The sequence below is a fragment of the Pempheris klunzingeri genome, chromosome 15, assembly GCF_042242105.1.
Source record: "Pempheris klunzingeri isolate RE-2024b chromosome 15, fPemKlu1.hap1, whole genome shotgun sequence".
NCBI classification, from domain to species: domain Eukaryota; kingdom Metazoa; phylum Chordata; class Actinopteri; order Acropomatiformes; family Pempheridae; genus Pempheris; species Pempheris klunzingeri.
The window spans coordinates 20,406,045-20,433,893 of NC_092026.1; the positions used below are offsets into that span (position 1 = coordinate 20,406,045).

Sequence of the window (27,849 nt, forward strand, 5' to 3'; positions counted from 1 at the left end):
TAGGCTGTGTGAAGGAAGTGTATGTAACTAACTAACTACTAAATGTGAAGCCCCTGTTGATGTGCCTTAAACCTGCATTCTTTCTTATGGCCAGCCTGGGGCGACTCAAAAAAGAAGTCCAATTGTATGGATTTATCTCTTGATTTATTGCCTCAAGAAACACTTTCCTAATGAGTTCATGCTGTCAATTGCGAGTTTCGAGCCTTCTTCAATACAGCGTGATGTTCGTTTAGTACATCAGGGGAGGGTCATTCCTAAACCGAACCAATCAGAGGCTTTGGAGGTAAGCCTGAGGGGAGGGAGTGGGATATTTATTTGTTCAAAATGTTGCTCCTCTTGCTAGTTTCTCCCATGTTGCCTTGTTGTCTTTAAGTAAAGGCTTCTTCTTCCAGCACTGACTCTCAAAGCTGTTGTGTGATTTGTTTCAGAAAGTGTTTTGTATTCGCATTGTTTGTCTTCTGAGATGACTCATTTGGGTTTGGTTTCTGTCCCCCACAGCCGTGCATGAGAGATGACTGACCAAGCAGCAGTTTGGAACAAATGACAAGATTGCACACACTGGGATTGAAACAAGAAGATGTCAGCGGCTGAAAATCAACCTAATTTTATTACATTTAAGAAGTGAAAGATGCTGCAGATAATTTTACCTCCAATGGATTCCTAAAGCTGCTCCACGAGGATCATCATCAACGATTTTACTGAAGGGGTCTCTCAGTGGAGGTCAGCGAGCGGGGGCCAGGATGTGGCCCCCTGACCTCGGGCCTCCAGATGTCGACGTCCAGCTGACTCTTCCTGGTTTTGGAAGTGTGTTTGAGGATGCTGAGGACCCTCAGGCGCCACTTTCTTCTGGTGGCTTCTGCCAGTCATCAATACATTCAGGTGGTCTGGGCGTGTGCTGTCTTCCAAGGACTTCCCTGTCTCTGTCCTCGCTGGGCCGGGACCTCACCTCCCTGCTCAGCTGTAAGACAGCCGGGTCCCAAATAGAGAAGGCTATGGAGGACTTTGCCACCACGGTGCACACAGATCCTAAAAACAACACCCAGAGGTTCAGTTGTTACCCCCAGCCCTCCCTGCCTTTACCCTACATGCTCACTGGTTGTGCTATATCTCCTCCTTTTAACTCCCCACCATCCTCTCACTCCTCTTCCTCCTCCTCATCATCTTTATTTTTCGCCTCTTCCTTGCCCCTCTCTGATGCACCCGGGGCCAACAAGACATGTCATCAACAACAAAATATACCAGAAGAATATCACTCAATCAAACAAGAGCCTGCAGATGATTTCTCTCCACGTAAGGGGGAACCGTTTCAAATTAACAACCAGCAGAGGGAGCTCTTCCACGTGGGCCAAGGCCATGATAGCCAGGACAGCGCCCCACTTCATTTCCCGAGGCTAAATGGACCCATAGGACAGGACCAGTCGAACCAACAGGACCAGTCGTGTCACTGGATCGACTGTAATGCCACTTACAGCAGCCAGGAGGAGCTGGTGAGGCACATCGAGAAGGTGCACATTGACCAGCGCAAAGGCGAAGAGTTTTCCTGTTTCTGGGCCGGCTGTGTGCGACGCCACAAACCCTTTAACGCTCGCTACAAGCTGCTCATCCACATGAGGGTCCATTCTGGGGAAAAGCCCAATAAATGCATGGTGAGTCTTTTGTCTCGTTGATCACAATAACAATTTTGTGTGATTATTACAGACAACCTCAACTTTGTTTAATGTTTTTGTGTAGAATGAAAACTACACAGAGAAGCTTTTATTTAACATATTCAGTAAATTATATTTTTAGTCCTTATAAACTTGAAATGAGTGTGAGCTCCTCTTATGTCTTATGGTTGAATGAAAAAAATACAGCTTTTCAGTTTTCTTATACAAAACTATATTTTTGTGTGTGAAATTGGTATTTATCTTTCTTTTAAAACTGTGTTGTAACATCAGTTTCCATAACATTTTTTAAATTCAGGTTATAGAGTAATCTATTGAGGACATAGTTCAGATTATTTGAATGGATGTGCATGCGGAACTTATCCATAGTCAGTGTATTACTTACAGTAGGTGGAGGTCGGCACTTCCCCAGTTTGGAGAAGCAGACAGGAGTCCCGGCACAGATGCCAAATTTGCATCAGCTTAAGTGTAAGTGTAATTATTTTCTTTGTATTGCTGTCAGACAGCCTTTTTTGACAGGGAACTGGAGCTATTCTCTCCTCCCTTTCGCTCACTTTGAAACCACCAGACTCCATTGTCAAAAACAGTAATCTCAGTAACCTCACAAAACATGCTGAGTTGCTGGTGTATTGCTGCCTCAATTTGTCAGTGTTGTATTATTGTGTGATTTTGGTGTTTTAAATGGTAAGTTTGGATCCACCCTAACATGTTGGTTTGTTGATTGATGCAGTTGCAGCGCAGTGAGCTCCCATGTTGTGTGAGGTAAAATTGCAGTTTTTGTGAATGGAGTTTGGTGGCTTTGAAGTGAGCAGAGAGAAAGAGAGAGCAACTTGAGTTCTCCATTGAAAGGGCTGTCTGACAGCAATGTAAAGCAGTGAAAATATTGTAAATAAAGTGTGCACTTAAATGGATGCTTTTTTTTAGGTTTACATTTTTCTGCTGGCCCTCAGCAGCACATTGCTTAGTGTCTGTGCTGGAACGCCTGCTTATTCCTCCAAACTAGGGCCGTGCTGACTGCAGTACACTAACTATGAATAAGTACCTCATACAACCTCACATAGAATAACTATAACTATTACTAATAACTATTTCTTTTAAGTAAGATTTTCTTTTTTTTCAATCCAAAGGTGACAAATCAGTATTGAAGAGAGGACTTTTCATAGTCTTTGCTCTTGATTGGTCCAAAACATGCAGGAATCAAATTGGCTTCCTCTTTAACTTCAGCTCCACTACCACTGGTACCACCATTTTCAGTCAGTCAAAACATCTCTCATCCTTTCCGACTTTGCCTTCAAATGGGCCGTTTAGAGGTTTAACTGGGTTTGAAAGGCATTAACCTGCTTACAGAACGTCTCGACTCCTCTCAGACTGAGCAGCCGATGATCACGAGTCTGTTTGACAGAGAGATGAGCAAACGCTTTCCTTTCCTCGCAACAGATTTCCCTTACTCATGCGTGCCAGAGAGAGAAACGTGAGTGTTGAATAAATGGAGGATTTGTCTGTAGTACATGCTAATCATGTTGTGGTTATTCTGACAAAAGAATCAAATATAATTATTAAGTTTGGTGTAATTAAGTGATAAATCATCGATTCCCCTAAACTTGGGAAAATGTCTGTCTGCCTCTCAAATGTGAGGGTTTGCTGCCTTTCTTTGCCATATGTGACAGTAAATTAACTGCAGGTCAGACAAAACAAGCATATTGAATGCATCAATTTCATCTTTAATCATTTAACATTTCACAGACTAAACGATTAATTGAAGTGAGAAAATAGTAAGTTAGTTGCAACCCTGATTTTTGTTTTTTGTTCCCCTGTTTGCTTGAATTGACTCCTGGGGATCTATAAAGTTTTTTGAACTTTTTCTAATCACCAAGCGGGAGAAAGAATCTTTCATTCGCCATGCAAGACATGCATGAAGAGGAAGCATAGGGGGGCATACAAGCAACTGCTTCAAGATTAAAGTGATCCCCAGGAGTCAATTCAAGCAAACAGGGGAACAACCTCCGGGTCACAGCCGTGTCACTCAAAAACTCAATAGCCAACAGGAACGCGCCCTTGAAAGAGCCAGAAAAGGAGAACGAAAAAGCCAGTAGCGTAACCAAAAGAGAGAGAGGGCGAGAGGAAAACTACATCCTTGAACAAAATAAAAGACAGAGTTATTTGTTTTCAAGAGACATTTTTTATTTTAAAGGTTGTATTTTTTTGCTTGAGTTCATTTTTTTTCTCTCTCAAATCCATTTATTTTGATTGACTTTTAATAAGTTTTGCTTGAAACTTTTGAAACAAATCTGATTCCATACGAATGGCCCAAATAGTTTTCCACACATTAGCAGGACACAGTGAGGCTGGTTACCTCGCTGAGGACCTGGAGGTCAACGGCCTGTTGTCTCCATCGCTTCATCTAACTTAACACTGGATTATGTGGTGATGGCACGTAACGTCTTAAAATAACGTGCCAGGACCTCGGGAACAGTTATATATGATATGACTGTTCCCGAGGCACCTGACCATCGTTGTCATAGTAACAGTAAACATGTGAAATGGTTGCAGTTTGGTTAGGTTTAGGCACCAAAACTACCTGGTTAGTTTAGTAAAAGAACATGGGTTGGGTTGAAATAAGTACGTTAGTTATGTAAGTTTAGTTAATGGCTTCACATGAGACACGAACAGCTGGGTGAAGGTCCTGCGTTTGGCCCATCTAACCGTCGTGGCCACGTTCTTACTCTGACTTTTTCACTCATACTAACACCAACCCATTAAATGACATTATTCAATCATGGACTTTGTGTATCCATCACGACAAAGGATCTTAATTTGCTTTCCACTGACATTGTTTCCGTGGTTCTTTTAACACTTTATACTTTGAAATGACAGAACACAACAGAAGGCCAACATGCATTTAAAAAAATTCATGATGCACATGCATGTTGGGTATGAGAGGAGACGGAGACTGTGAGGTCTCTGCACCGACCATCACAACAGTGGCCTTTGAGCCACCGTCACCCTGCTTCACCTTTTTCATGAGTCATTTTCTGAAGCACAACTTCTGCTGCTTGGACACGTCTGTCCCATGATGACCTTCAGTTCGGTGCCAGATCCCCGTCCCTGAGAGTGAGTAACTCTCTCCATAATTCCCCAGCGCTGTCATCAAACTGGGACTCCAATTAATAATTCATTCTGAAATTTGCACTCAGAGACACGCTTCGTAATTAAGTGAATTAGTTCATTTAAATGACATAATCAGCTGCCAGCTTATAAATATATTACTATGGAGAGTTGCCTACAAACAGATTAATAAAATTAAATCAACATTAACACATAAATTCTCTTTAGTCAGTCTTGTGCTACGTGAATAACGTCATTTCATTTTCATAAAGCGCTCAGGCCAAAACATGTAAATTGAGTCATTTCTTGTGCTGCAATGGAAACTGAGCATCTCACATGAATGTGGTCAGTGTTTGTTAATGAATTCAGCCGTATTTACCAGCTCGTAATGTCGAGTCTCACATTAGACAGGTGTTATTCAGGCTGTAAACACGAGCTCCCAAAGCGTTTTTAAATCCACTGTGGTAGAGTCATCATTCATAAGTTATGGTGCTGAAATTACATTCATATGTGCATTTAAGGGATACGTCTGTTGAGAGTCTATGTACTGTAATTTCCTCACTGTCAACAAATCCAATTAAAAAGACCTAAACCAACAATAATCCTATAGTAACAAGTATTTTCTGTGTAGCCAAACCTGGTATATCTTTTTTCTCTTTGCCGTAGAGCTCCACCATTGTCAGAAAATAGAAATAAAAACACAACAGTGCAGCACAGTGTTGCACTGGCTGACATGTTCCTTCATTTCTATGAACGATTGCACTGTTGTTTATTTTGTCTTACAGACATCATTCAGACTGTCATCCCAAGAAAAACGACAGCCTCAGTATCAGCAAGGGCCCCAAAACGACACATGTGTACACTTAAGCATGGGGGCTTAGTTATAGTTAAAAGTAGGGGGTGCATGATTAGTGATGGGTGAGGGGAAGTATAGCAGGAAGAAGCTTATTTAATCAACAGCCTACACTAATGACCAATAAAGCTGCTCTTTCAGGCTAAAGCTCACTTTATGTTGTACCAGTTTCAGCAGTCAGTGGCTGATTGAATGTTGTCTTAAACTGTACGTAATTCATATATTTAATAGTTTGCTAAGATAAATTGCAAAGCTACTTAAATCTTCTGGACATATATCGGCTCAAAACTAAGCTTTTGGTGTGTTTGTGACCTGATTCAACATTGTGTGCATTTCATTTTCTAATCCACAATAAATGCAGGACTCGAACGGCAGTCTCATGGGTAAAAGTTATTTATGTAAATTTTGACCCATTTGGACATCATCTCATTGAATGACTTTGTCAGACTTTAAACTACGTTGCCTGATTTCCTGAAGTCAGTCTAGCAGAAATCCCTGAAGGTAACTTCTTCATGCTTAGTGATTGATTTTGTTTGGACCACAGTAGTGTTGCTGTTGGTTCTGACTGGACCTGAACGCTCTGCTGTGAAGCTAGTGCTAATGGGAGAGAGGACTTCCTGTGATTTCTCGTATAATAAAAGCCGTTGTGTTTCTGTTAAACACTTAATAACGTCAATTACAACCACCACAAGCTAATTTTAATTGGAGCAAAGGAGGAAGTCAGGTGACTCCACAGAGGAACAAGGTCAAGTTGGTTTTATAGGTCAACAAAATGTCAGACTGTAACACAAGACCTCTGTCCACGATCGTCCCCTAACTTCAACTGTGTCTAATAATGTCGCCATGACAACGAAGCTCGTAGCCACTTTAAACCAAACCCTATCGTTTCTCTGACTTTAACTAAGTGCTCATTTGAACCCAAACCATGATCTTTCCCTAAACCCTAAAGGGTTAAGTTGTCTCATCATTAAACTGATTTATTTTGGTTTGCACAAACACATCATTATTGTCCTCACAATCTTCTACGTGTTCTTTTAAACGAGATACAACATATTTTGACGTTTAATTAGGAGGAGTTGTTGGCGCCATACTGCTGCCGAAAATAATCACTAAAGCACCAAATGTGTATTAATCTGCTGCTGAAAATAGTCCCCAATGAATGCACTATTTACTCCTGTTTGAGTCATGTTTGCTAAAGTCTACAGTGCCCATCTCTTTTGGTAAATAACTGAGCCTTTTTTTAAAAAGATGACTCGTCATCAGTAGGGACCGCTGGCCTTAGAGCTCAGAGCTACAGACGATGTCAGGAAGTCAGAGCATTAGGAGGCAAAGTGACACACTGGTGGTTTTGGTATTTTCATGGGACATTGAATATTGTATCCTTTAAGTACACACATTAATAAATCAAATGATCAAAGCACTGCAGTCAACAGTACTGATTTTAAGGAACAAACCAAACCAATAAATCTAAAATTGCAGGAAAAACCTGTCACGCAGAGTCAAATGTACTTGACTTTATTTTTATGTAAAAAATAAAGGAAACATTATTCTTTTGGTGATGATGAGGTATTAAAGCACAAAAACTGTAACAGAGTTTAAATAAAGCTGTGCTCAAATCTGTCAAAGCTCTTTAGAAACCTGTTTCTATTTAGCAGCCATACATATATATATGTAAGGGTGATTTTATTTATTATAATGTTTTAAGTGCAGTAGCTGTGGGGTAAACTGACAGCAGGACTGGAGGAGCATTAAGTCTTTTCTTCCTTTCAAACAGCACAGCTCACATAAAGCTGCAAAAAGTTCAATCTGATGTGCAGCATGTTTTATCCTCAGTTTCCCACTACGTGAAGTGTCTTAATATATTATCTTTGTGTGCGTTTTTATATGATTGAGTAGACAATTTTTGTATTTCAGTCACTGTTCTGTACTATTTGTTACGTTTTTCGGCTTTTTGCCGATGCAACTTAAATATCTGGTTTAATTAATGACCATGATTTAATGTTTTTTTATGCACAGACTTATTAAACTAAATGAGGTGACTGACATTTACTGACTCATTAGCGAGACCTAATAAAAGAAAACCCCTGGAATAAATATTAGGTAGAAAAACTGTTTCCATATTTCCTTCTGGATTAGTTTAAAAAGGATCAAACACTTTATTCTTCTAGTAATGAGAGCCAGGATCTCATTTGAAGACTTGAAAAACAGTTTTAATCCTTTCAGAAACAAATCTCTAAAAATATACGGGTTATTAATCTTATTGAAATGTCATGTTTTCCTCTAACAAACACAATGATTTGCCTTCATTTTCTGCCTTTATCTGTATCTCATTTTTCCTCTATGACGTCTGTTTTTATCTAAATGATTGATGGATAAATTCCTCAAATTATTCGCCACATGACGTGAATCCAGAAAGTTTTCATTGTAGAAAAACTTTTAAAATCCTCTGCTGTGATCGATTAAGAGTTCTCCAACTCCCCGTTTGAGCTCCAGGAGGTTTAAATCAAACTTTAAGAAATATTTACATTTTAACTTTGACTTACACGTCTGAAATGAAAACATTGGTGGTTTTAAGTCTGTGAGGTTTCGGATTGAATGTGACACAGTTTCTGTAAAGCTCCAGTTGCCTGTACGACTTCTTGTCTGGCTCCAGTCCAACAGAAACCTTCACCAAAACCTACCACAGCCTGGTGTGTGTGTGAGTGTGTGTGTTTGCGGTTTTGTTCCAATTTGCTATTTGGGAAAAGACTATAACATGGAGTTTATGGTCCAATAACTTAAAATGTATGAATTCCTATATATTACCTCTTTACTGAGTTATTTCTGTTGGATCAGACTTCAGCGTCACTCATCTGTAATGTGAAAATGGGATTTTATTATGTGTTCGTCACAGGCCAACATACTTTTATTAAAGAAGGGATTTGTATAATAAGATAGAAGCTCTGATGCTTTAATGGTTACCAGAAGTGGGATAAAACCAGGATGTGTATTTGTGAGTAATAGCAATAATTAAATTACTTAAAGGTCCAATGAAATTCAACATTTATAGTTTTGAAATATTATAATTTTGTCAATCAATTCAAAGTAAAATGTGCCAAAATTTGGGTGAGTGTTTTTATTAAAGCCCGGTGTTCATCTTAAATTATGTTTTGGTCCTGCTGTGGGTGGCAGGCTTAAACCAGGCATTTATCTAATCTATTCTCACCCAGACCTGATTTATCTTTGAAGTCCAGATGCATTTCAAGAGTATCCACATTGTGACGTACAGCCAACTGGCCTGTAACTTCGGCATTTTGGGGAAATGGAACAACTTTGCTAACGTTAGCTTGCTAGCTAGTAAAGATTGATTGATGGGTGGATGTTATGATATTATTGGCTGAAAGTGGTTGCTTTAAACTCATGTAAAATCATATTACAGGAAAAAAGAATTGGATTTTATGTGTTATTTGGAATGTATTGTTAAGTAAGTGCACATTATTACCAGGGAGGCCATCTAAAATGGTTAAAACGTCATTTTTCATTTAATCTCGACTGGAGCAACTTGACTGAACCAACAACCTGGTTCAAATGGACTTAAAACCACAGAAATCATTTAATTGAGGAAAATATTAAACCTTTTTAAAAATATTATTTATCGCTCTCTTCAAACTCTGGATCTGTCATGTTTTTGTAAGACTGTTAATATTTTCCTCATCAGTTTGAGGGTTGCTCCAAGGCGTTCTCCCGCCTGGAGAATCTGAAGATCCACCTGAGGAGTCACACAGGAGAGAAACCGTACATCTGCCAGCATCCCGGCTGCCTCAAGGCCTTCAGCAACTCCAGCGACCGGGCCAAACACCAGCGCACACATCTGGACACGGTCAGTACACGGCAACACACACATCCATCCACATTACAGCTGGAATAAACTGGATTTAACTGGATTTAACTTTATATTTAAAAAAACAACGTATTGTAGTACATGTTTATGTAAATTTGATGGCAACTTTACACATTGGTCTTGTTTGAATAAGCCCTCGAATCACTTTTACGTAAAAGCCGACCTACATTGTATGCTAAGTTGACGTCTGAGCTGAATGTTTTGGGCCCTTAAACAGTGGAATGTAACAGGGGAAGGATGAAGAGGCAACACGCAGCTCTCCTCTTCACTTGTCTGTGTTAAGATACATTTTAAAGATGTATACAAAACATTTTACAAGCATCAACACACTCAGTCTCAAGTATCCTTTTAACTTTTGCCTAAATTATGTAAATTACTAATATGAACACTTAAGCACCTTACCAGCACAAATATATGAATGTAACAAATGTCTTAAATGCCAACAACTGTCAAAATCAATGGTGGGACCATTAGGGCTCCAGCAACTAGTTTATACATCCCAACATGTTAGCCTGAAACCTTAAACAAGGAATCAGTAAAACATGTGTCTAACAATATATGGAAACAATGATAACATGAGAATAGTATTATTGATATGTGATCACAAACGTTTAGTGCTTTGTGTACAGTGATTACCTTAAACAAGGGGAATAATAGTCGGGTCTCGTCATCTCTTGTTGAATATATTAAGTGAGGAAGAGGATCATGAGCCTCCCGCTGGAGGAGGTCCACTAACAATTAACCCCATCTGCATCCATCTTCATGTATCTTAACAGTAACCAGCAATAATATATCAAAACATGGAATACAGTGCTCAAAGTAGAATACCATAATAAGTCAAGAATGATACTAGCTTTTTGATTATTCTCATTCGTCAAACACTACCTATCACAAGTGCTGTCAGCACACGGGGAAACATCTTGCTTGCCCCATTATGACCGCAGGGGCAGTAAACACAACACAGCGACCCACCGATAACTGTGCTGTGATCAGAGCTTATGAAGGTATTTAGTGCTGATGAACAATAACGTTAACTGCGACGCAGCGGGGCGACAGCTGTGCACTGATGGTTCATCCATTTTACCAAAAGGCGATAAGTTTACAGCTATGATTCATGCCAACTGCATGGGTGAATGAGTTTCAAAAGAGCAAGCAAAAAGAGTGAGAAAAAAGACATTAATTGATTAAAGTCTTAGCTCAACATCTTGTCATTCTGTACTTTTGCACTGTCAAACTTTATAAAACAGGCCACAAAATTTACCATCTAATAACCTCAGATGGTGAATCTGATGGGAACATATATCAGGGGATTCATAGAAGTGGGGCAGATGGTCATAAATCAAAGCTTCAACGGCAGAAGAAGTTATGAAATCCATCACTGATGCAGCGAGAAAACAGAAAACACTCCTCTGCCTTGAAATCCAAACTCAGAAAATCATTTGCTCCCTGGTGCAAAATAACGCACCAGTACTGTGGCTCTTTTCCACAAAGGTATTTTCATGGCCAGTGATCCATTTATTGAAGTACTGTGCTTAAGTACAATTTCAGGCACCTGTACTTCATTTCAGTATTTCCATTGTATGGTTCTTTACACTACATGGTTCTTTATACATTTGTATTGTAGTTTTATTTAATTTTCACATTACATCAATGTACTTTTTCTGTAGTATATAAGAATAATTTAACAGTGTGAAAGCTGGCTAGACCTATGTGTCATTGAGTGCTGTACTTACATTATCCCAAATATTTCCAACAATGTTCAAATACAGAAAAATAAGAAAAAGAAATAGTGGTATCTGTGCTTTTTTTTAAAGGGGACGTCCACTGATTTTACACATCAAGTACTACAGCATGTATAACAAAGTGATGTCACTTGAGTCAGCGTCAGTTTGGGCTACAAGGGTGAAAATGTTCAAATCTGGAGGTGTGGAGTTAGAAAGAAATGAGCTCACCAAACCTCTGTAGTCGGCAGCTCCAGGTTAGCTGCTAGTAGCATAACACACCTGAAGGAATATATATAGAAAACTGGATACAGCATTGGAGGCATGGCCGCGTTATTCCTGTGAATGTTGCTCAGTGGCGCATGAAGCCAAAAAACGTCCTGGGTGTAAAAGTACCCAGAATCTTCTGCATTGTTGAGCCCATAGAGCATGTGCACTGCGTCTCAGGCCTGCCGAGCTGATAAAATGATGTAATCGTGCGGCTCTTCTAGACTTTCCAGTCATATAGTCTCTCTCACAATGTAAGACTATGGACAAAAAAGTCTTTCTGGCCCAATGGCATCACTTGACAGATGCAATTGTTGCAATTACACGGTTTGGTCACTATGTAAAATTGGTTATCAAAGCCTGGTTCACTTCCTGGGGGCTTGCCTGAATCACTGGGAGAACTGTTGGTGATGTAGTTGCACTTAGGGTAATGTAGGTTTGTGATGAGGAAGAAGAATGTGTGGAATAAAATATGACATTTCTGTTTCTGCTGCATCGATATTGGTGCTTTTTTAAAATCTGTCCATCGGGAGTCCAACAATGTTATAGGAGTGCGCTGCTAAATCAGTAAAGTACTCTTTTTTTTTTACATACTTTTACTTCTATATGTCCATTTTACGCCACTTTACTCTTCAGCTCTGTTACATCTCAAGCAAAAATATTCTTCTTCTCCATCCGACAGAGTAATAGAAGTACTGTGCTAAATCTGAATCAGACCTGGATCTGAATATGTCTTCCATCACATTTCATGTCAGCATGAAGTCATAAGGAACATTTATGTAAACTGATATATGCCTTAATTACAAAAAAACTCTCTAACATACAGATGAAACTGTCTGAAATGAGCTGTAGAGCATAAAATCTCTCCTGCAGGTTTCGAATACAAGGATTTCTGCATGATATACAACATTTGGTGTGTAATACAGGGTATGTATGGTGCACTTAACACATATAACATCATTTTAATTTAAAGTGCCACTGCTCCCCTCCCTCCTCCCCTTTCTGCATAGTTGCCTGATATACAGTCTGAGCATCCGTTAGGATTGTGAAACTACATACCTGCTGTGGATTTATTCTATAAACCACAGTTATTTTTACTCCTGCTGACAAGCGATGAGGACTTAGCAGTAATCCTGAAAATCAGATCTCTTATTACACGGGTGAGATGGAGCCGTACGTTGCTCTGGTGTTGTTACAACAAGAGGAGAAAGTTATTTTCTCCTTTTTGTGGTTTCACGCTGGCTAATAGCGGCTTTGCAGTTGCGTCACAAATCAAGAATCAGACACATCTGGCGCCATCACGAAGCCCCAGTGGAGGACTGTCTGAATGTAAATAATTGCTGAATATAATATAGCAACTGGCCAAGAAAAGACTGGTGTCAATGCAAGTTATTTAAGTTTGACTAAGTAACTTGTATTGTGTTACTGATGTTATGAATAATAGTGTGACTAAAACGTTGGGGTTTTTTTCCAAAACGAGGTCAGTCTCTCGCAGAAGTGTCTCTACTAAAATGTACAACTTTTTTGTGCAAGACTGACCTCGCTTTGCTTGTTTTTTTGATTTTCAAAATAAGTATAAACAGCCATGTCGCACCAGTTTCTGCATGATTTGTTACCTAGTGTGCATTTCATGTGTTTTCTAGATAAAGATAAGTTCATTCATAACATCTTGAATTCCAACATCACACAGGAAGCCTTTGTTTGAAGTGTAACTTCACCTCCAAGTCTGAGCCAAACTCCACCCACTGCATAATGTAGAGAGGAGCTAAAAATTGGCCGGCGGGGTTGGAGTTGATGTGTGCGGCAAAAGTTTCTCAGTGACACTGACCTGATTAGAGGTCAAGATTTTAGATTCTATATAGGTATTATATAGGGTATATAGATTTAAACAGTCCCAAGCAGTCGACTTCGTGCCAGCATTGACCTCACAAGCCTCAGGGCTATCTTTTAGCAGCTGACATAACCACTTTGTATGCACGCACTCTTGTATTTGTACACGAGGAGAGTAGAGTTCAACCCTTCATTTAGATTTTATTCTTTTAGACTCAGGAGGCTCTGAGCTCGCCTCCCAGGGAATATTGTTCAGCAACTGTTTCATAAGAGCAAAGTTATTGCCTAATTCCTGCAAGCATGTAACGCTGGGCACAGTAGAGGAGCACTTGCTGTGACGCAAGAACTATGTTGGAGCAATTGCACGTCTGAAATTTGAAATGTGATTATTTCTGTCTTCACATAATTACACAAACGGTTTTGGGTTAAAAAAAAAAAAACGTACAGCGAAAAAGCTAACAGTCACTACCAACAAAACAGGACAGTAGAAAAGAAAGGCATCTACCTGTTTTACAAAACAAGACAAGATTTTCAGTACTAGAATAATGCTTTAACATTAACATTTAAAGTGAGAAAGTGTGCTCAACATAAATAACACCCTCAAATTCATCCCTTTAACGGGAATACAGCTTTTTTTTTTACATAATCCTGACCATGTGTTTCTTAAAAATGCACATTCCTCGCAGACCCTCTCTTATTTTAAACAACTTTTACTACTTCTTCTTTGCTGATTAGCTGTTTTTGACCTAATAGAGGATTTGTGCCATTTAAAACCCACAAAGTCTCAGCAAAAAATGATGTTTAAATCCCCTTCATCGCTGTTAACACCATGTAGGACATTGTGATGTTCAAATGCTGGTAAATGAACCATACAAGATTCAACCAAACACTGTGTGTGTGTTTTCATGACAACTTAATTCACCTGGTTAAACACTCACAGTCATGAAAAAGGAAAAACCTCTAAGTTATTAGTAATTAATGGAAATGTTCTCATTTACTCATCTAAACTTACAAATTACTGATAAACAACACCATGCTGGTAAATCCAACATCAGAAACCTACTGCTCCTATATCTCTATGTAAGAACTTTAAGGTTTTCCTGAAGAATAGTTCTGTTTGTAATTGCTTATATGTTTATTATGAGGTCTTATTTTGAAATGACTGTAGCCTTATTTTGCCTGGTGAAGAAACTCTCAGGCGACAAATACTTTGTCTGTCACTTGCTTTTATCTATGAATAAATAATGCGTTTATTTTCATTCCCAAAACTAAGCTGAAAGGCCTGATGCTCTTTCCTCTACACGCTGATTGCAGGTAGATGTTGATCTAAAGTTAATGAATTAACTGATTTATGGCTGGTAAGAGGACGTACATCTGTACACTGAGCTCTTCATCTTAAGTCTTCTCTCTCTTCCTCTCCTTAAGCCTGCAGACGAAAGGTAAATATACTCCATTTTCAGTAAAATGTTGACATGATCTTCACGTCCTTCCTCTTTCTGTTAGTGCAGCTGTCAAGCTAAGTTACTGCATTTATCTTAAATGGTTGTTTCCATAATACACGGGACTACTGTGTACAGTGTCACACCTGCAAAACATCTGGATGTGATGAACTTGTGTTGGTATTTGTAATCACATGTTTTGTGTTTGACGTCATGTCCAGTGAGACTGTATATCATGTGGTGAACGTTGTAGCCACATTTAAATGAACCATCCGATAATCATGACCCCTACATTACTGTAAACAGATAAACACTCACAAAACTTTAGGTGTATGGATGTGTTGTGCATTTCTGGGTTTTCAATCTCAGCTAAAACTGAGCTTGAAAGCAAAAAATGCATCAGTAAATGTCCAGTTTGTGGGTCACATATATACAACAGTATTACACAGCAGTATGTCCCTTCTTAGTTTTCTCTTTCACTCCTCTCGTCTCTTCTTGTCGCGGTTTAATTCACAGAAGCCGTATGCCTGTCAGATCCCAGGATGCACCAAGCGCTACACCGATCCAAGCTCGTTACGAAAGCACGTCAAAGCTCACTCGGCTAAAGGCCCTCAGGAGAGGGAGGTCAAGGTAACAACAGCTAATATTTTTTTTTTTTTACATATTGGACATTTAGCTAAGAGCAGAATATGATAACATCTTTAATAAAAACCTTCCTGTGTCTCTAAAACTAGGTTAGGATAGATTATATTAGATTAGATGTGGTGGAACAACACAAAGTAGTAATGGGGTTTAGAGGAAGTGGCTGTAAATATAATCATACTGTAACAAAAGGGGTTTATATGAACTCTTTCTGTTTTTAAAGCATTTGTTAAAGCATTTATTGGCAAACCCCCATGAACTATTTCTTTATTATTTGTTGGTCATGTCGTCTGCAAAAATATACATGGACATATGGACGTTTGTTGCCCTGTTAAAGGTTAGGTTTAATGATGAAGACAAAGGCAAGAAATGGTTCTTGTCTTTCGAAGAACCCTGTTAAACAATAAAGGGTTCCTCAGAGGTCCATGGTTTTTGATAGCACCCTGTGTCTGCATGAAGAAGCGTTGTTTCTTCGAGAAAGAGATGGAGAGCAGCAGGAGGAGAGAGTGAGCATGTTTATGATTCAGTAGGATGAAATACAACAAAACAAAGTATTACACACACTCCCTGGAAGTCAGAATAGGGAGCCTATTGTTCAGCATTATCTGGGCCTTGTTTGTTTTCAATGGACCGCGAGTGACACTGGGGCTTTGTGTGTATTCCCATGCCTTGTTTGGCTTAAACAGAACCACGTGTGCTTGTAAGTTGTGACATGGCTGTAACACGCCCTGCACTGCAGTAAACCCTGTGGGGCTCAACAGCGCTTTGAAATATTAAACATGCGCTTCATAAACTCCTTACGGTTATTCATTTCTTCGAGGTGATGTGTCTTCATAAACACTGGTTTGGACGAACCTTTTTCGCTGATTATTCGTATCTGTTTTGTGGTTCCTGGGTGTCCTTCGCGAGGTTCTTTCTGAGTCCTGGAGCTGTCGATAGATTGTTTTGGAAAGTCCTGAGGGATGCTCTGTTAACACTGGATGATAAAGTAAATTGTCTTGCCTTAACTTTGTTAGAACAGTTTTGTAACAAGATGCAGATACGTCTTGCCCAACAAGATTTCTGGATTTTGTACCTCGAGAAGCTGGATCACAGGACGAAACAAGAACCAGGCATTTGGTTCAAGCATCACTTTTTTGAAAATTGAACAGTAGAAAAGTGCCTGCAGAAAACTCTGTGTTCTCAATTGATCTACTGTAGTAATCAAATGAGGAGTGAGTCATCTCAGAGTTTAGCTCCATGTGAGATGTATCGGCCAACAGCAAAACACAACTGGAAGACAACTAAGCTGCAGCTTTAACATAATGACTCACATGCGGGCAGGCAGCTGCACATGCTCACCAACGTGAAAAACCTAAATGCACCACAGCATACATCTATGATGAACTATCTATATGAATGTCTGTATTATGTCTGTTTGACAGGTTCAGGTGCACACAATGCTGGAATCTGACATTTTGAGTGATTGTCTGGCGAGGCAGCACCTCCACAGCTCCGCCTCGTCCCACCAAGGAAACAGCTCACCTTTACCAAGCTTGGATGATTTCACAGGTGCGCACAGATGAAACGGGAGCAAAAGCAAGTGGTATTCTGCTTTTAGCCTCCAACCTCTGAGGAAAAATGAGCAAAAACAAAGGAAAGGGTAATTGCCCAAACACCTGGGCTGTTAAGCTGTCTCTTTCATTTTCTCCCATGGCCTCATTTGCTCCTTTTCCTCTCCCTCCTCTCCCATTCCTTCGATGATAGCTCATCATGCCAGTGTTTACCTTGTCCAATTACCGGGCACTGACTGCGGGCATGTTGGCCTTCTCCCCGCCCGTCCTTCAGCTTCTCCAAACCGGTTTTCCAGCCAAGCTCTTTTTCTTTCCTTTTCAATGGCTGAACCGGGATCAAGAAGCTGTCAGGTACACTGAGGCTCAGTTGGCAAACGAGGAGGGAGAGTGTCCAGGAGAGCTGTCCATGTCTATTACTTCAGACTACTTGCAGTTATACTCAGAAGACTTTGAGGGAAAAGCCTCAAACGGCACACAACCAGCTATGTTTACTCAGGGTGAAACAAGCACGTCAGTGTTTAATTCTGAAAATGTCCCTGGAGGACTTTCCCCTTATCAGAAATGGCCACATGTTTATAGCCTGGACCCAAACTTTCTGACTGTTATGTGTATACCTGTGCATGTACAGTACTGCTTCATTTATGGTGACACTTGCTATCATCATCAGCTGCCCTCAAACTCAAAGTCAAAGCCAAGTGTTGAAAGCCTCGCTGGTGGTGAGCAGGTATTTGTGTTACAGCTTTAAATGAACAACACCAAAAAAATGTTGCTTTTAGTATCAACACCCCCCCTTTGCCTGAAAAAAATGCATCCGAAAAGTTCGTTCTTACTGCATTATCCACATCTCCTCTGTCCATGTATACGCTCAGTGTGTTTAAAAGGCTTATATTTTCACCAAAATAAGATAAAATGTGGTTACAAGTAGCTTTTGTTTTTGCTAGCACAGTTAGCCAAAAGCTTCTGTTTGCTTTAGTATTGAAATTATTAGTTGATTGATTAGCTAACTAACTGAAAATGAATTGACACTTAAAACACAGATCAGTGACCTTTAATAAATCTATGTCTCTCTTTCAGGTGTGTACTCAAACAGCAGCACCGTCCACAGCAGGGGAAATTCAGAGTTTCTCCCTCCGTCGGCAGACACCTGCTCCAGGTATCAAGGCCTGGAGGGAAATTTTGACCCCAGCAGCCCAATATCTTCGCTAACAAGCCCAGGGAGCATGAGAGAGGGGTGAGTGTAAGATCAATCAAATCAATCAGTGCCAATCCCAAAAGTCAATCATTTATTTATTTATACAGGGGTAAATGGCTGTAAACACATGTTGTTGTTTTTTACAGCTGGCAATTAGATATTAGTGCCTTGCTCATGTTAGTGGTCACAGTTTATGTCTGCCCATTTTGACTTGGGTCAAAAACTTGGGTTTTTCACTTTTATTGCTGCACATAGTGAAGTCATCATAGAGAAAAATGACTTTTCATATCATGATACAGCTGTTGAACAATAAATTAAATATGAGATTGCTTTTATTTCTTGGAAAACAGGGTATTTTGCTTAATGATGTACCCAGAGGCAAACTTAAATTGTCAGTTCATCCAAATCACACAGAAAACACATGCTTTCCCACTTATCCTTAGTGGTGTCTGGCAAGGTTTTGAGTTATCTACTGCAGGGACTTCTGCCGCCAACCCAGTAGAATTGAGCTGAATGGGATTTCGTTTGCATTTGGCAGTTTTCATCCAGAGTTATTTTCTACTGAAGATAAAAATAGTGAAAACTGACCACAGTTTTCTGCTCCTCTCAGCATGTGAGATCAGTTCTTAAAACTGCGTGTTTTCATGTGTTCATCCGAAAATCTTTATTCATTTGACGAGTCTGGTACGTGGTAAAGCATTTTTATTCTGCTCACTTCTGAGCAGTTCCTTCCCTGTGCTACGTCAAACCCAGAAATCGTGTTTCAGCCTCGAATGCATGGACCACATCCATGAAGATTTCACAGTCGCTTCGCTTCGCCTCTCTTGTCTGGAAAGCACATGCCCATAAACAGGGAGAGAGATGTGAGCTTACGCATTCTTGAATAAACCAGAGACATTATCACCAGAGATGGAGTTATGGCTTTGTGGTTGCACTGATTGGGTACTTGGAGGCCGCAGAACTTATGTGTACTGTAAACTGAGACAAATGTAGTCCTAGCGCAGTATAAAAGTAGAGGTGAAAAAGTAAAAAGTTACAGCCAACAGCCTCCAGGGCAGCAGATTCTGGACAATATGGCCTCAAATTATTGGTCAATGAAGAATTGCCCGTAAACTAACTTTTATTGGCACAACAGCAACAACAAAGGCAGTCTATCCAATAACAGAGAGTTGATAAAGGTCAGAATTGCATTTCTTTAGTTTCATAAATGATATAAAATCTTTACATATACATAGTTTGACATAGTCTTACTTGAAATCGCCCAGTATTCCCAGGGGTTATTTTCCCAGGGGCTTTAGGTCATGGCAGAGGATTTAAGATGGGTCCTCTCTTAACACAAATATAAACTTAAAAGCTTGAGCTTGAAGGTTTATGAATGACAGCAGCTTCCGGTAAGTCTCAGGTCCCCTTACTGGAAAACTGGATTTTTAAGGTTTTCAGCCACGTTTCATGACCATCATGCTTCGTAAAACTTCCAGTAAGTAAACTTAATGGTAGAAATTTTTTGTGATTTAGAAAAAAGGATGTTGTGATGTTGAGTAATGACACTACATCATATTACTCTATGTCTGATATGAAATTTTAGCTCTAAATGAAAATGTATATATCAATTAATGGAAATCTGCCCTGACACCTAGGCAGATTTCAAAACTAACTAATGTAAAGTCTTTTAAAAGTTAAGGTGATTTATTAGCAGAAATGGAATATAGTATTTACAGTTCAGCAGTGTATAATCACCTGAAACAAAGGGTCAGTGTGTTTTGGTTATCTTAGAATAAGCTCTTTATAGCTACTTAGGGAGTGAGTCCTCTTTCACAGTGAAAGATGTTGCATCGCCATGTTTCTACAGTAGCCCAGAATGGACAAACGAGGGCCTTTCTCATTGAAGTGGCAGCTTGAATGTGATATCACGAATGCATCAGTTCAAAGATGAAGAAGAAGAAGAAGAAGTGGAACACCATGTTGTGTTGTGACGAATGGATCATATTTATTATTTAGCGCAAGAAAAAGCAAAGGAGCGTGAATCCTTCAGCCGCCGACACGCTTGGAAAGGGAGCGGTGAGGCGATCTGCAACCTCACTGCTAGGTGCTGCTAAATCCTACATACTGTTTCCACGTGTTATTTTTAATGTCCTCTTGGTTTTAGTGGTTGTGTTAAGTTTTTTTTTTTCTGGCCATAAATCCAAACACCTCAAAAAAGTTAATAAAGCTTTATTTATATAGCACGTTACAAAGTGAAGGATTAAAACAAGACAGACAAGACAGTTAAAATGAGAATAAAACCTAAAGATAAAAGCACAAAGGAAGTAAAAACAATTAAAAGAATACATTTGAGATAAATAGGAACAGTAAAAATAAAAACGTTACTGCATTATATTTCAGTTTAATGTATGTGTGCCAGCCTTAAAGAGGCCTTGAACATCCTCAAACGTTTGAGCAAAAGAGATAGCAGTGAGGGATATTCACTCAGATTCTTCACCTCTGTCACCTGTAGCAGAACTTCAGCTGACTTGAAGAGATCATACTTGTAAAACCAACTCAAAGTCATATTTCAGTAAACCAAAAGTCCTTTAATTTAATGTTCGGGTAAGGGTTTGTGTGCTTTAGGACATATAATGTCTACTACTCTAATGCAGCATCTCTAAGCCTCCGTCTCCTCAGAGTTTTCAGCCAGAGCTTCCATGAAGCTCTGCACAATCTGTCCATTGACGTCTCTTTATAGAGACTGAGGATGTCATAGAATCCCACTGGTGCCCGCAGTACACGACGGCCTGCCAAAGCCAATACCAGACAAGCACTTGTTTTTCCCCCAAAATGACTTAGCGAGACATTAAACACGTGAAAGTAAATTATCTTTGCTTCACGGCGCAGCCGACATCAAGCTCTGACCTCATAGCCAGGCGCGTGTTTACTCTGGCTGAGACGAGCCATTTTGACTTCTTTTAATTATTTAATACTTGAGGGATTCAGAGGCCCGCGCTAAGGCTTGTCCATCAGCGAGTATTTGTGATGTGCAGTGTTTGTGTGTTTTGCGGTCGAGGGGGGGGGGGTGCGTTGGAGAGCTGGATTGGCTTTTTGGAGCGATGTGTCCGTCAGATACAGGCGCACTAACCAGGATGGCTCTCAAACAGAAGCGCTCTTATACAATTTGAAGGAAGGAGAAGTAATGAAGTTTACTTTGCAGAAGCTCAGAGTGACATCCGATCCAAATAGCCTGTTAAACTGAAATGTTTCACATGTCCACACGTTTTTGTATTTACTGTATCTTTAACATGCAATAAGTCTACTCTGGTTTCTCTAAGTACTTGATTGGTATCGCTTGGATCACGTTAAAGCTTCATCTGTGTTACATATATTCAACATGATCCTCTGTGATCCAGTCGATCTATATGGCAGAAATACCCCAGCATCTTTCCTCTGCCAAAACTGAAAACAGTTTAGAGTGCACGAGCTGGTACCTCTGGTAAACCTACACAACTCCTCCTCTGATCCAGCCCAAGTGTGCTGCTATTAAAAAGCAGACATGGATTAACGCAGGGTTGCTTACAGTGTAATGTGCATATAAACATAAGAGCTTCAATTCTGTAAGCAGGATTCTTCTCATTCCAGATATAAGGAGCGCAGCTGGCTGCAGTTAGTCAGAGAGAAGGGGAAAAAAGCGTGAGCGATCAAGGGGTTTAGCTGGTAAAATATGATCAGAGAAACAGTTTCCTGAGGTTGTGCTGACAGCCGCTCCCTCAGGCGTGGGCTCTCTGCTAAGCTCATGCATCTGAGAGGTTTGGGCACACCGGCCACAAATCGACACGCCGACCCCAGCAGGGCCACGCACAGCACGGCTCAGACATCTCAGCTATGTTGTTGCACAGTCGCAAGAATGTAAGCCGTGGAACAGACGCGGTTGTTTATAGTTAAGGTCAGTTCTGATGGTTCTGGGGCCACCGAGGGGAATCACACAGGGAGAAAAGTGTTGAATTCTTGGGGCTCGCAGTCATCGCAGCACATTCATTTCAACAGTCATACTATATCAAAGCCTACTTTGTTTACATAATCTTATACAAAGCCTGGTCTTTATTACCTTGGGAAGCCGCAGCCATCTGTAAGTTATATCAGTTTGGATTTCAAGAAGTCCCTCTGATTAATTTTGGCTTTTATTGTGTTTCTCCACTGAAATCAGAGACTGTTAAATTAAATGTAATAGCGTCTGACATGGGAAATGGGTAATAAAGAGACCCGGGGATGATAAATGATAGATATGTAAAGAAATCTCCAAACATTTCCTTTTTTTATAGCTGGTCAGATGCGAATATAGAAGACGCTTGGGCCAGCAGCCATCAGTATCTCTGACAAGGCCTGGCTTGTTTATGAAGCCCACTAAAACCCTTCCAGCAGAAACCAAGGCCATTCGGCTCTCTGGGGACCAATATGCTACAGTACATCATGCAGGAGAGTTCTCAGGCCACATAAAATGCTGAGAGTGAGGAGGAGGAGGAGGAGGAGGGAGCTTCAAATACCATATTGGGGGGTTGGGGGGCGTTCAGCTGCATATCTCCTTGGAGAGACATTCGCCTGCCTTTCTTTCTCCTTGTCGACTTGGCTCCACTGACTCATTCGTTTCCACGTTGAGTCAGAGTGTTTGTGCAGAGTCAGCACATTCTTGCAGCGTAGCGATGGATACAGCTCCACACACAGTCCACCTACATTACCCCCCCGAGGTGGAAACGCTTCCTTATATAAACTGTACTGTGTGTGCACAAGTTTTTACATGTTTGTGTCTGATAACACAGCTGCAGCCAGCCGATTATCAGCATAAATGACTGCAGAACACTTGGTCTGAGTTACCCATTTGTTTTAAACTTTAGCGAAACCTATTTTCAAGTAAATGTACCTCAAATGTACTGCATGTGTTAATATTCTATTGGATTTAAAGTGCACTGTTTTGAAATTGTATGATCTTCTGGTTAACGGTCACATTACTAATAGCTGTGTTATGACACCAACATCGTTTTACTGTTAAATGTTCTTGGCTCAGCAGTGGAGCTGAGAAATGTGTGGCGAGGTTAGTAAGGATTAAAAAGCACTGAAGTCATCTCTGTGCGTCAGAAACCTGAAACCGTTCAGGGGGAATGAAGTTAAAGCCAACTAGGAGAGAGTAGAGAACAAAGGCGTTATTATGATAAGAATGCAACTGGGTTGTGTCAGACACATATTGATCCTCGAGGAGCTTTCATCCAACCTTAAAAAAAAAGGCTGTTATTTTAAAAGTTAAACTACCACAGCTGTAATGTATTCATGTTTGGGGAATTGGTTTATCCGCCTTCTTGCTGAGAGTGAGATGAGATGATTGATACCATTCTCGTAACTGTACAGTAAATATGAAGCAGCAACCAGTTAGCTTAGCTGCTTAGCTGCTGTCACCCGTTGGTCTGCTGTTCTGAAGCCTCAAGTTTTGGCTTCACGGACATCGCCATCTTGGTTTCATGGCTGTCGCCATCTTAGTTATCTGGAGCCAGAAATGTCGTGTGTTCCACGAAGACTGCCTCTGATTGGTTAGTCACAACGTAGTCCCGCCCTAAAGCATACCCTGCTTCCATTTTTTCATTTACTAAATCATGTTGTACTGAAGATGACTAGAAACTAGCGACTGAAACCATACCATACCAAACCATAAAGTAAAGTATTTGTTCATTTTCTCATAGATTTCTATTCATTCAGACTTTTTTTTTGGAGCCAGTGGAGTCGCCCCCTGCTGGACCTTAGAAAGAATGCATGTTTATGGCTCTTCTGCATTGGCTTCCCTAGAAGCTACGTCCACTTCTTATATTAAGTCCATGTTTAGCTCATGGGGTACTGGTGCACTCTTGCGGTCGAAAAGAGTATTACAATAACAAACTGAGAACTTTTTTTTTCCAGTTTTTACAGGGCTTCTGCACATAAACATTCATGCAGGGGTTCTTAGTATTTCAGCTACCTGGTATTGTATTGCCAACAGGAACAGATCAACGTCGTTGTTCAGCCCAGTGAGCTCCTCGTCAGACAGTGCGGACGTCCAGCTGCAGGGCTTCCACAAGACCTACAGCCACCATCAGGTGTTCTCACAGCAGCAAGGTACTGACAATATCAGCAGCCATCAGCGTGACTTCTGTTGTCCTTGACCTTCATCATTTCTTCTATGGTTCTCCAAGGATGTCTGTATGCAGAAGGGAAGGTCGGGCAACCAGTCAACGATGGAGGGTTTGAACCTGCCAGTTACTTCACAAACCCCTCCGCCTCTCACTCTACAGGTAAGACAGCAGAGTAAAGGCGTCCATATGCTCCAGTCAGAGTGCTGGTTGGACGGTCAAAGAGGATCTAAAACCCCGTCCCACCACACCCTCCTGACTGGAGCGTTAGCACCACACACTGCTTATCTCGACGAACTCCTAATATTCATTGTGGATGGAAACATGCATACATTTGCATCTAATTTTGCTTATTTTGTTGAAATTTGCATTACATTTGGATTAAAACCAACCTTATGATGACAGGCCTTTTGCTCCGCCCTCAAGTTTACTTGTTTGGCCTCCAAGATTTACGTTTTGTTGTCTTTGGCGGCACCGGTGTGGTGCGTTTTTGACCTCACTTCCCAGAGATCAAAACAGTGTTGCCTGTCAGTTAACAGTTAGCTTCATCTGGACGTCAGATTTGTGTCTTTTTCTTTGGATTTGCACTTGTTTTTGAAGTCGTCAACCTTTTCTTTGTCTGTTTGGCCATAGTAAATGTTCGCTCACAACACAGACCAATTGCTGCTGGGTGATGGAAAACTAACTAAACTAACTGTCACTTTTCTCAGTAATGTCACCACGACACCCAGTTCTAATACTGCAGAGGGACTTTCAGAGGTTTATTTGAATGACATCACCAACCATCTGAAGTATAATAATTAAAACAACTGCAGGCCGACTCTCCTTCACATGAAAAGAAAGGAGCTGCTCTGACTTAATATATTAATTTTTCTGTTTTTTCCTCCTCTCAGGCTTTGACCTGTTGCAGGACCTGCAGGGCCAGGCGGGGGGCGGTTACTCCATGTCTCCCTGCTCGGACGACAGCTTCCTCTTCCAGGCAGGAGGTGTCGACCGCTGCCTCAACCAGATCTACTCCATCTACCTGGACTCGTGATGGCTACCCAGAGCCAGGGAACTGAATCGGAGTCACTTTGTTTTCCTGAGGACAAAGATCAGCGTGTATGATGTGTGGCGGCAGACAGTCACAACAGCAACATGCTGTATACTCAAAGCTGAAGTTGTTCTTGACAGATGTGAAAAATACGTGAAGGGGAGTTTGAAATGTACAAACCAAAGTCCAAAGGTGACTAGATGCAGAGCTGCTGGCAAACATGAGCAGCCAAAGAGGAAATCTGGTCAAATTCTAAATGTAAATAGCAGTGACTTTTCTATTCAGAAATGACCACAGCATTTGTGATCTGGATAAAATGAGCTATGAGCTTTATTTGCCAGTTTGCTCTATTGGAAAGTCTCCAGCTCATCCACTGATGTCAACACAGTCATATTTGTCAGTATGGGATCTTATGGGTTTCCAGCCTTGGAGTGGTAAGTAAATCTGTTTAGGCCGAAAGAGGATTGAGAAGAGCAAAGACAATACAAGTCTGCTTCACAAATTATACTCATGTTTGTTTGTTTTGGTTGGGAATCATTACGTTAAAATGGATGATGAACTGGGAGATCTGCTTTTTATACTTTTGCCCAGAGTTAGATGAGAAGGTGGATGCCACTCTCATGTAGCTACAGCCAAGAGACACCTAGCTTAGCTTAGCAGGAAGACTGGAAACAGGGGGAAACAGGAAGTCTGGCTCTGTTTAAAGGCAACAAAACCCACCCTCCAATAACTCTAATGCTGTGTTCACGTCACGAGTGATAAAGCTACATTAACGTGTTGCTCAAGTGCTCGCTGACGTGATTATCTTGTCATGGGGTTGTGTACCATACTAATTTTCGTATCTTTAATAACTAGTGAGCTTGATTTAGTTGCTAAAGCACCAGACTTGGGGCGACAGAGCCTTCTCCATAGCCGCCCCCTCCCTCTGGAACCGTCCATCCATGTTAAAATCCCTAATCAAAACTCATCTCTTCAGAACTGCTTTTAATGTGTAATTAATGTTGTCTGTTCTATGCTTTTAATGAGTGTTTTTAACCTTTTGTAAAGTGTCTTTGAGCTTCAAGACATACAACTTTCAAAAGCGCTCTATAAAAGAAATGTATCATGATTATTAAAGGTCCCATATTCTGTTCCTTTTCAATTTCATACTTGTACTTGGAGGCCCCACTAGAACGTGTTTACATGGTTTAATATTCAAGAAACACATTATTTTTGTCATAACAGACATGACTGCTGCAGCTGTTTTCAGCCTCCGTCTGAACGCTCCGTTTTGGAAGAACTGAACAATCCGCTCCTTCGCTCTCGCCCTCCACATCCTCATGTTAGCGGCAGCTGGCGTTAATGAGCAAAAAACAATGATGGAGAGTGAGGTGGACTCAATAGATGAGGACAGTCAGCCTGCTGAAGGGCTGGAGGAGGTCACATGATCAACAGATCCCCCTGTGACATCATAAGGGGAGTACAATCTAAACTGAGCGTTTTCACACATGACAGACGGAGCTGGAGAAAAAGGGAGAGGACAGTCTTTTCTCATAGTTTGGTGATCTCTATGTACACCAGGGACACATATTTACATTAAAAAGTGCATATTGCATAATATGGGACCTTTACATAACGCACTACCACCGTAGTGGTGCATTTAGCAGTGTATGTGCGCTACATATACGTTACATACTCCAACGATAGCTGCCGCCCACTGCCAAGCTGTGGGAGTATTTGACTGAGATGGCTCCAGGAAGTTACTGCACCCAGCCAGGAAATAGTCTGGCCCATAACCTCTCTGACTGTCCACTGATAATACCTTGTAAGTAATGAGTAGGATTTCAAAATGGTTTCTAAAAGAAACCAGTACAAAGAGGCTAAAACTGGGGTGACATGAGAAGTGTGTTCGGTTTCAGTGGTATTAATCCTCTCATCTAACTCTTAGCAAATAGATGTGTTTTCCCCAAATGTCAAGCTATTCCTTTAAGATTGTAGTGTGTGTTTTTCTCAGCAGCCAAACCAGCTTATAACCAAAGTGTGATTGAGAAAACTTTACGTTCTGCTGGAGCGCAGCTGCAGCAGGAGAGCGGAGGGTGGAGTGAAGTGTAGCAGTGCTGCCACCAAGTGACTGCATGTAAATGGACATACAGTCAGTGTGCAGACCGGATCAATGTGGATGACTCCTGGGACTAAAGAAGTGACACACAAAACAAACAAACTGCACTAAAATGTATTGCCTATGATTTGGCTGAGAGGTGCCAACAAATATGTTTCACAATGTGTAATCTAACAACGATGAAGACAGCAGTAATCTCCTTTTTTTTTTTATAATGTTTCTTTTGTCTGTTGTATAGCTTCTATCAGTGTTGTGTTCTGTGGGAGGGAGGTGTGCATTGTTTACAATAAGTTCTCTGCACTCTTTTCTGTCTCATCACAGAGACTTTAAGAAAATGACCAACAAGAAAATGTTTACACTGATTTTGTAGCAATTCAGAGATTTCTTATTATTGTCATTGAACAGTGTATATAGACTGTATAAAAATGCACCTGTCTTTTATATCTAATTAAA

At 40.6% G+C, this 27,849-nt stretch overlaps 1 protein-coding gene across 1 annotated transcript; it reads left to right on the forward strand.

Annotated features, from left to right (window-relative positions):
* Window positions 1–740: 740 nt before the first annotated feature.
* LOC139214284 (zinc finger protein GLIS1) lies at window positions 741–27,821 on the forward strand. Its single transcript, XM_070845093.1, has 8 exons — window positions 741–1,646; window positions 9,320–9,481; window positions 15,276–15,389; window positions 16,826–16,952; window positions 18,029–18,185; window positions 24,136–24,251; window positions 24,329–24,427; window positions 25,159–27,821. The coding sequence occupies exons 1-8, from the start codon at window positions 741–743 to the stop codon at window positions 25,299–25,301; spliced, it is 1,824 nt and encodes a 607-aa protein (XP_070701194.1). The 3' UTR covers window positions 25,302–27,821.
* Window positions 27,822–27,849: the final 28 nt, after the last annotated feature.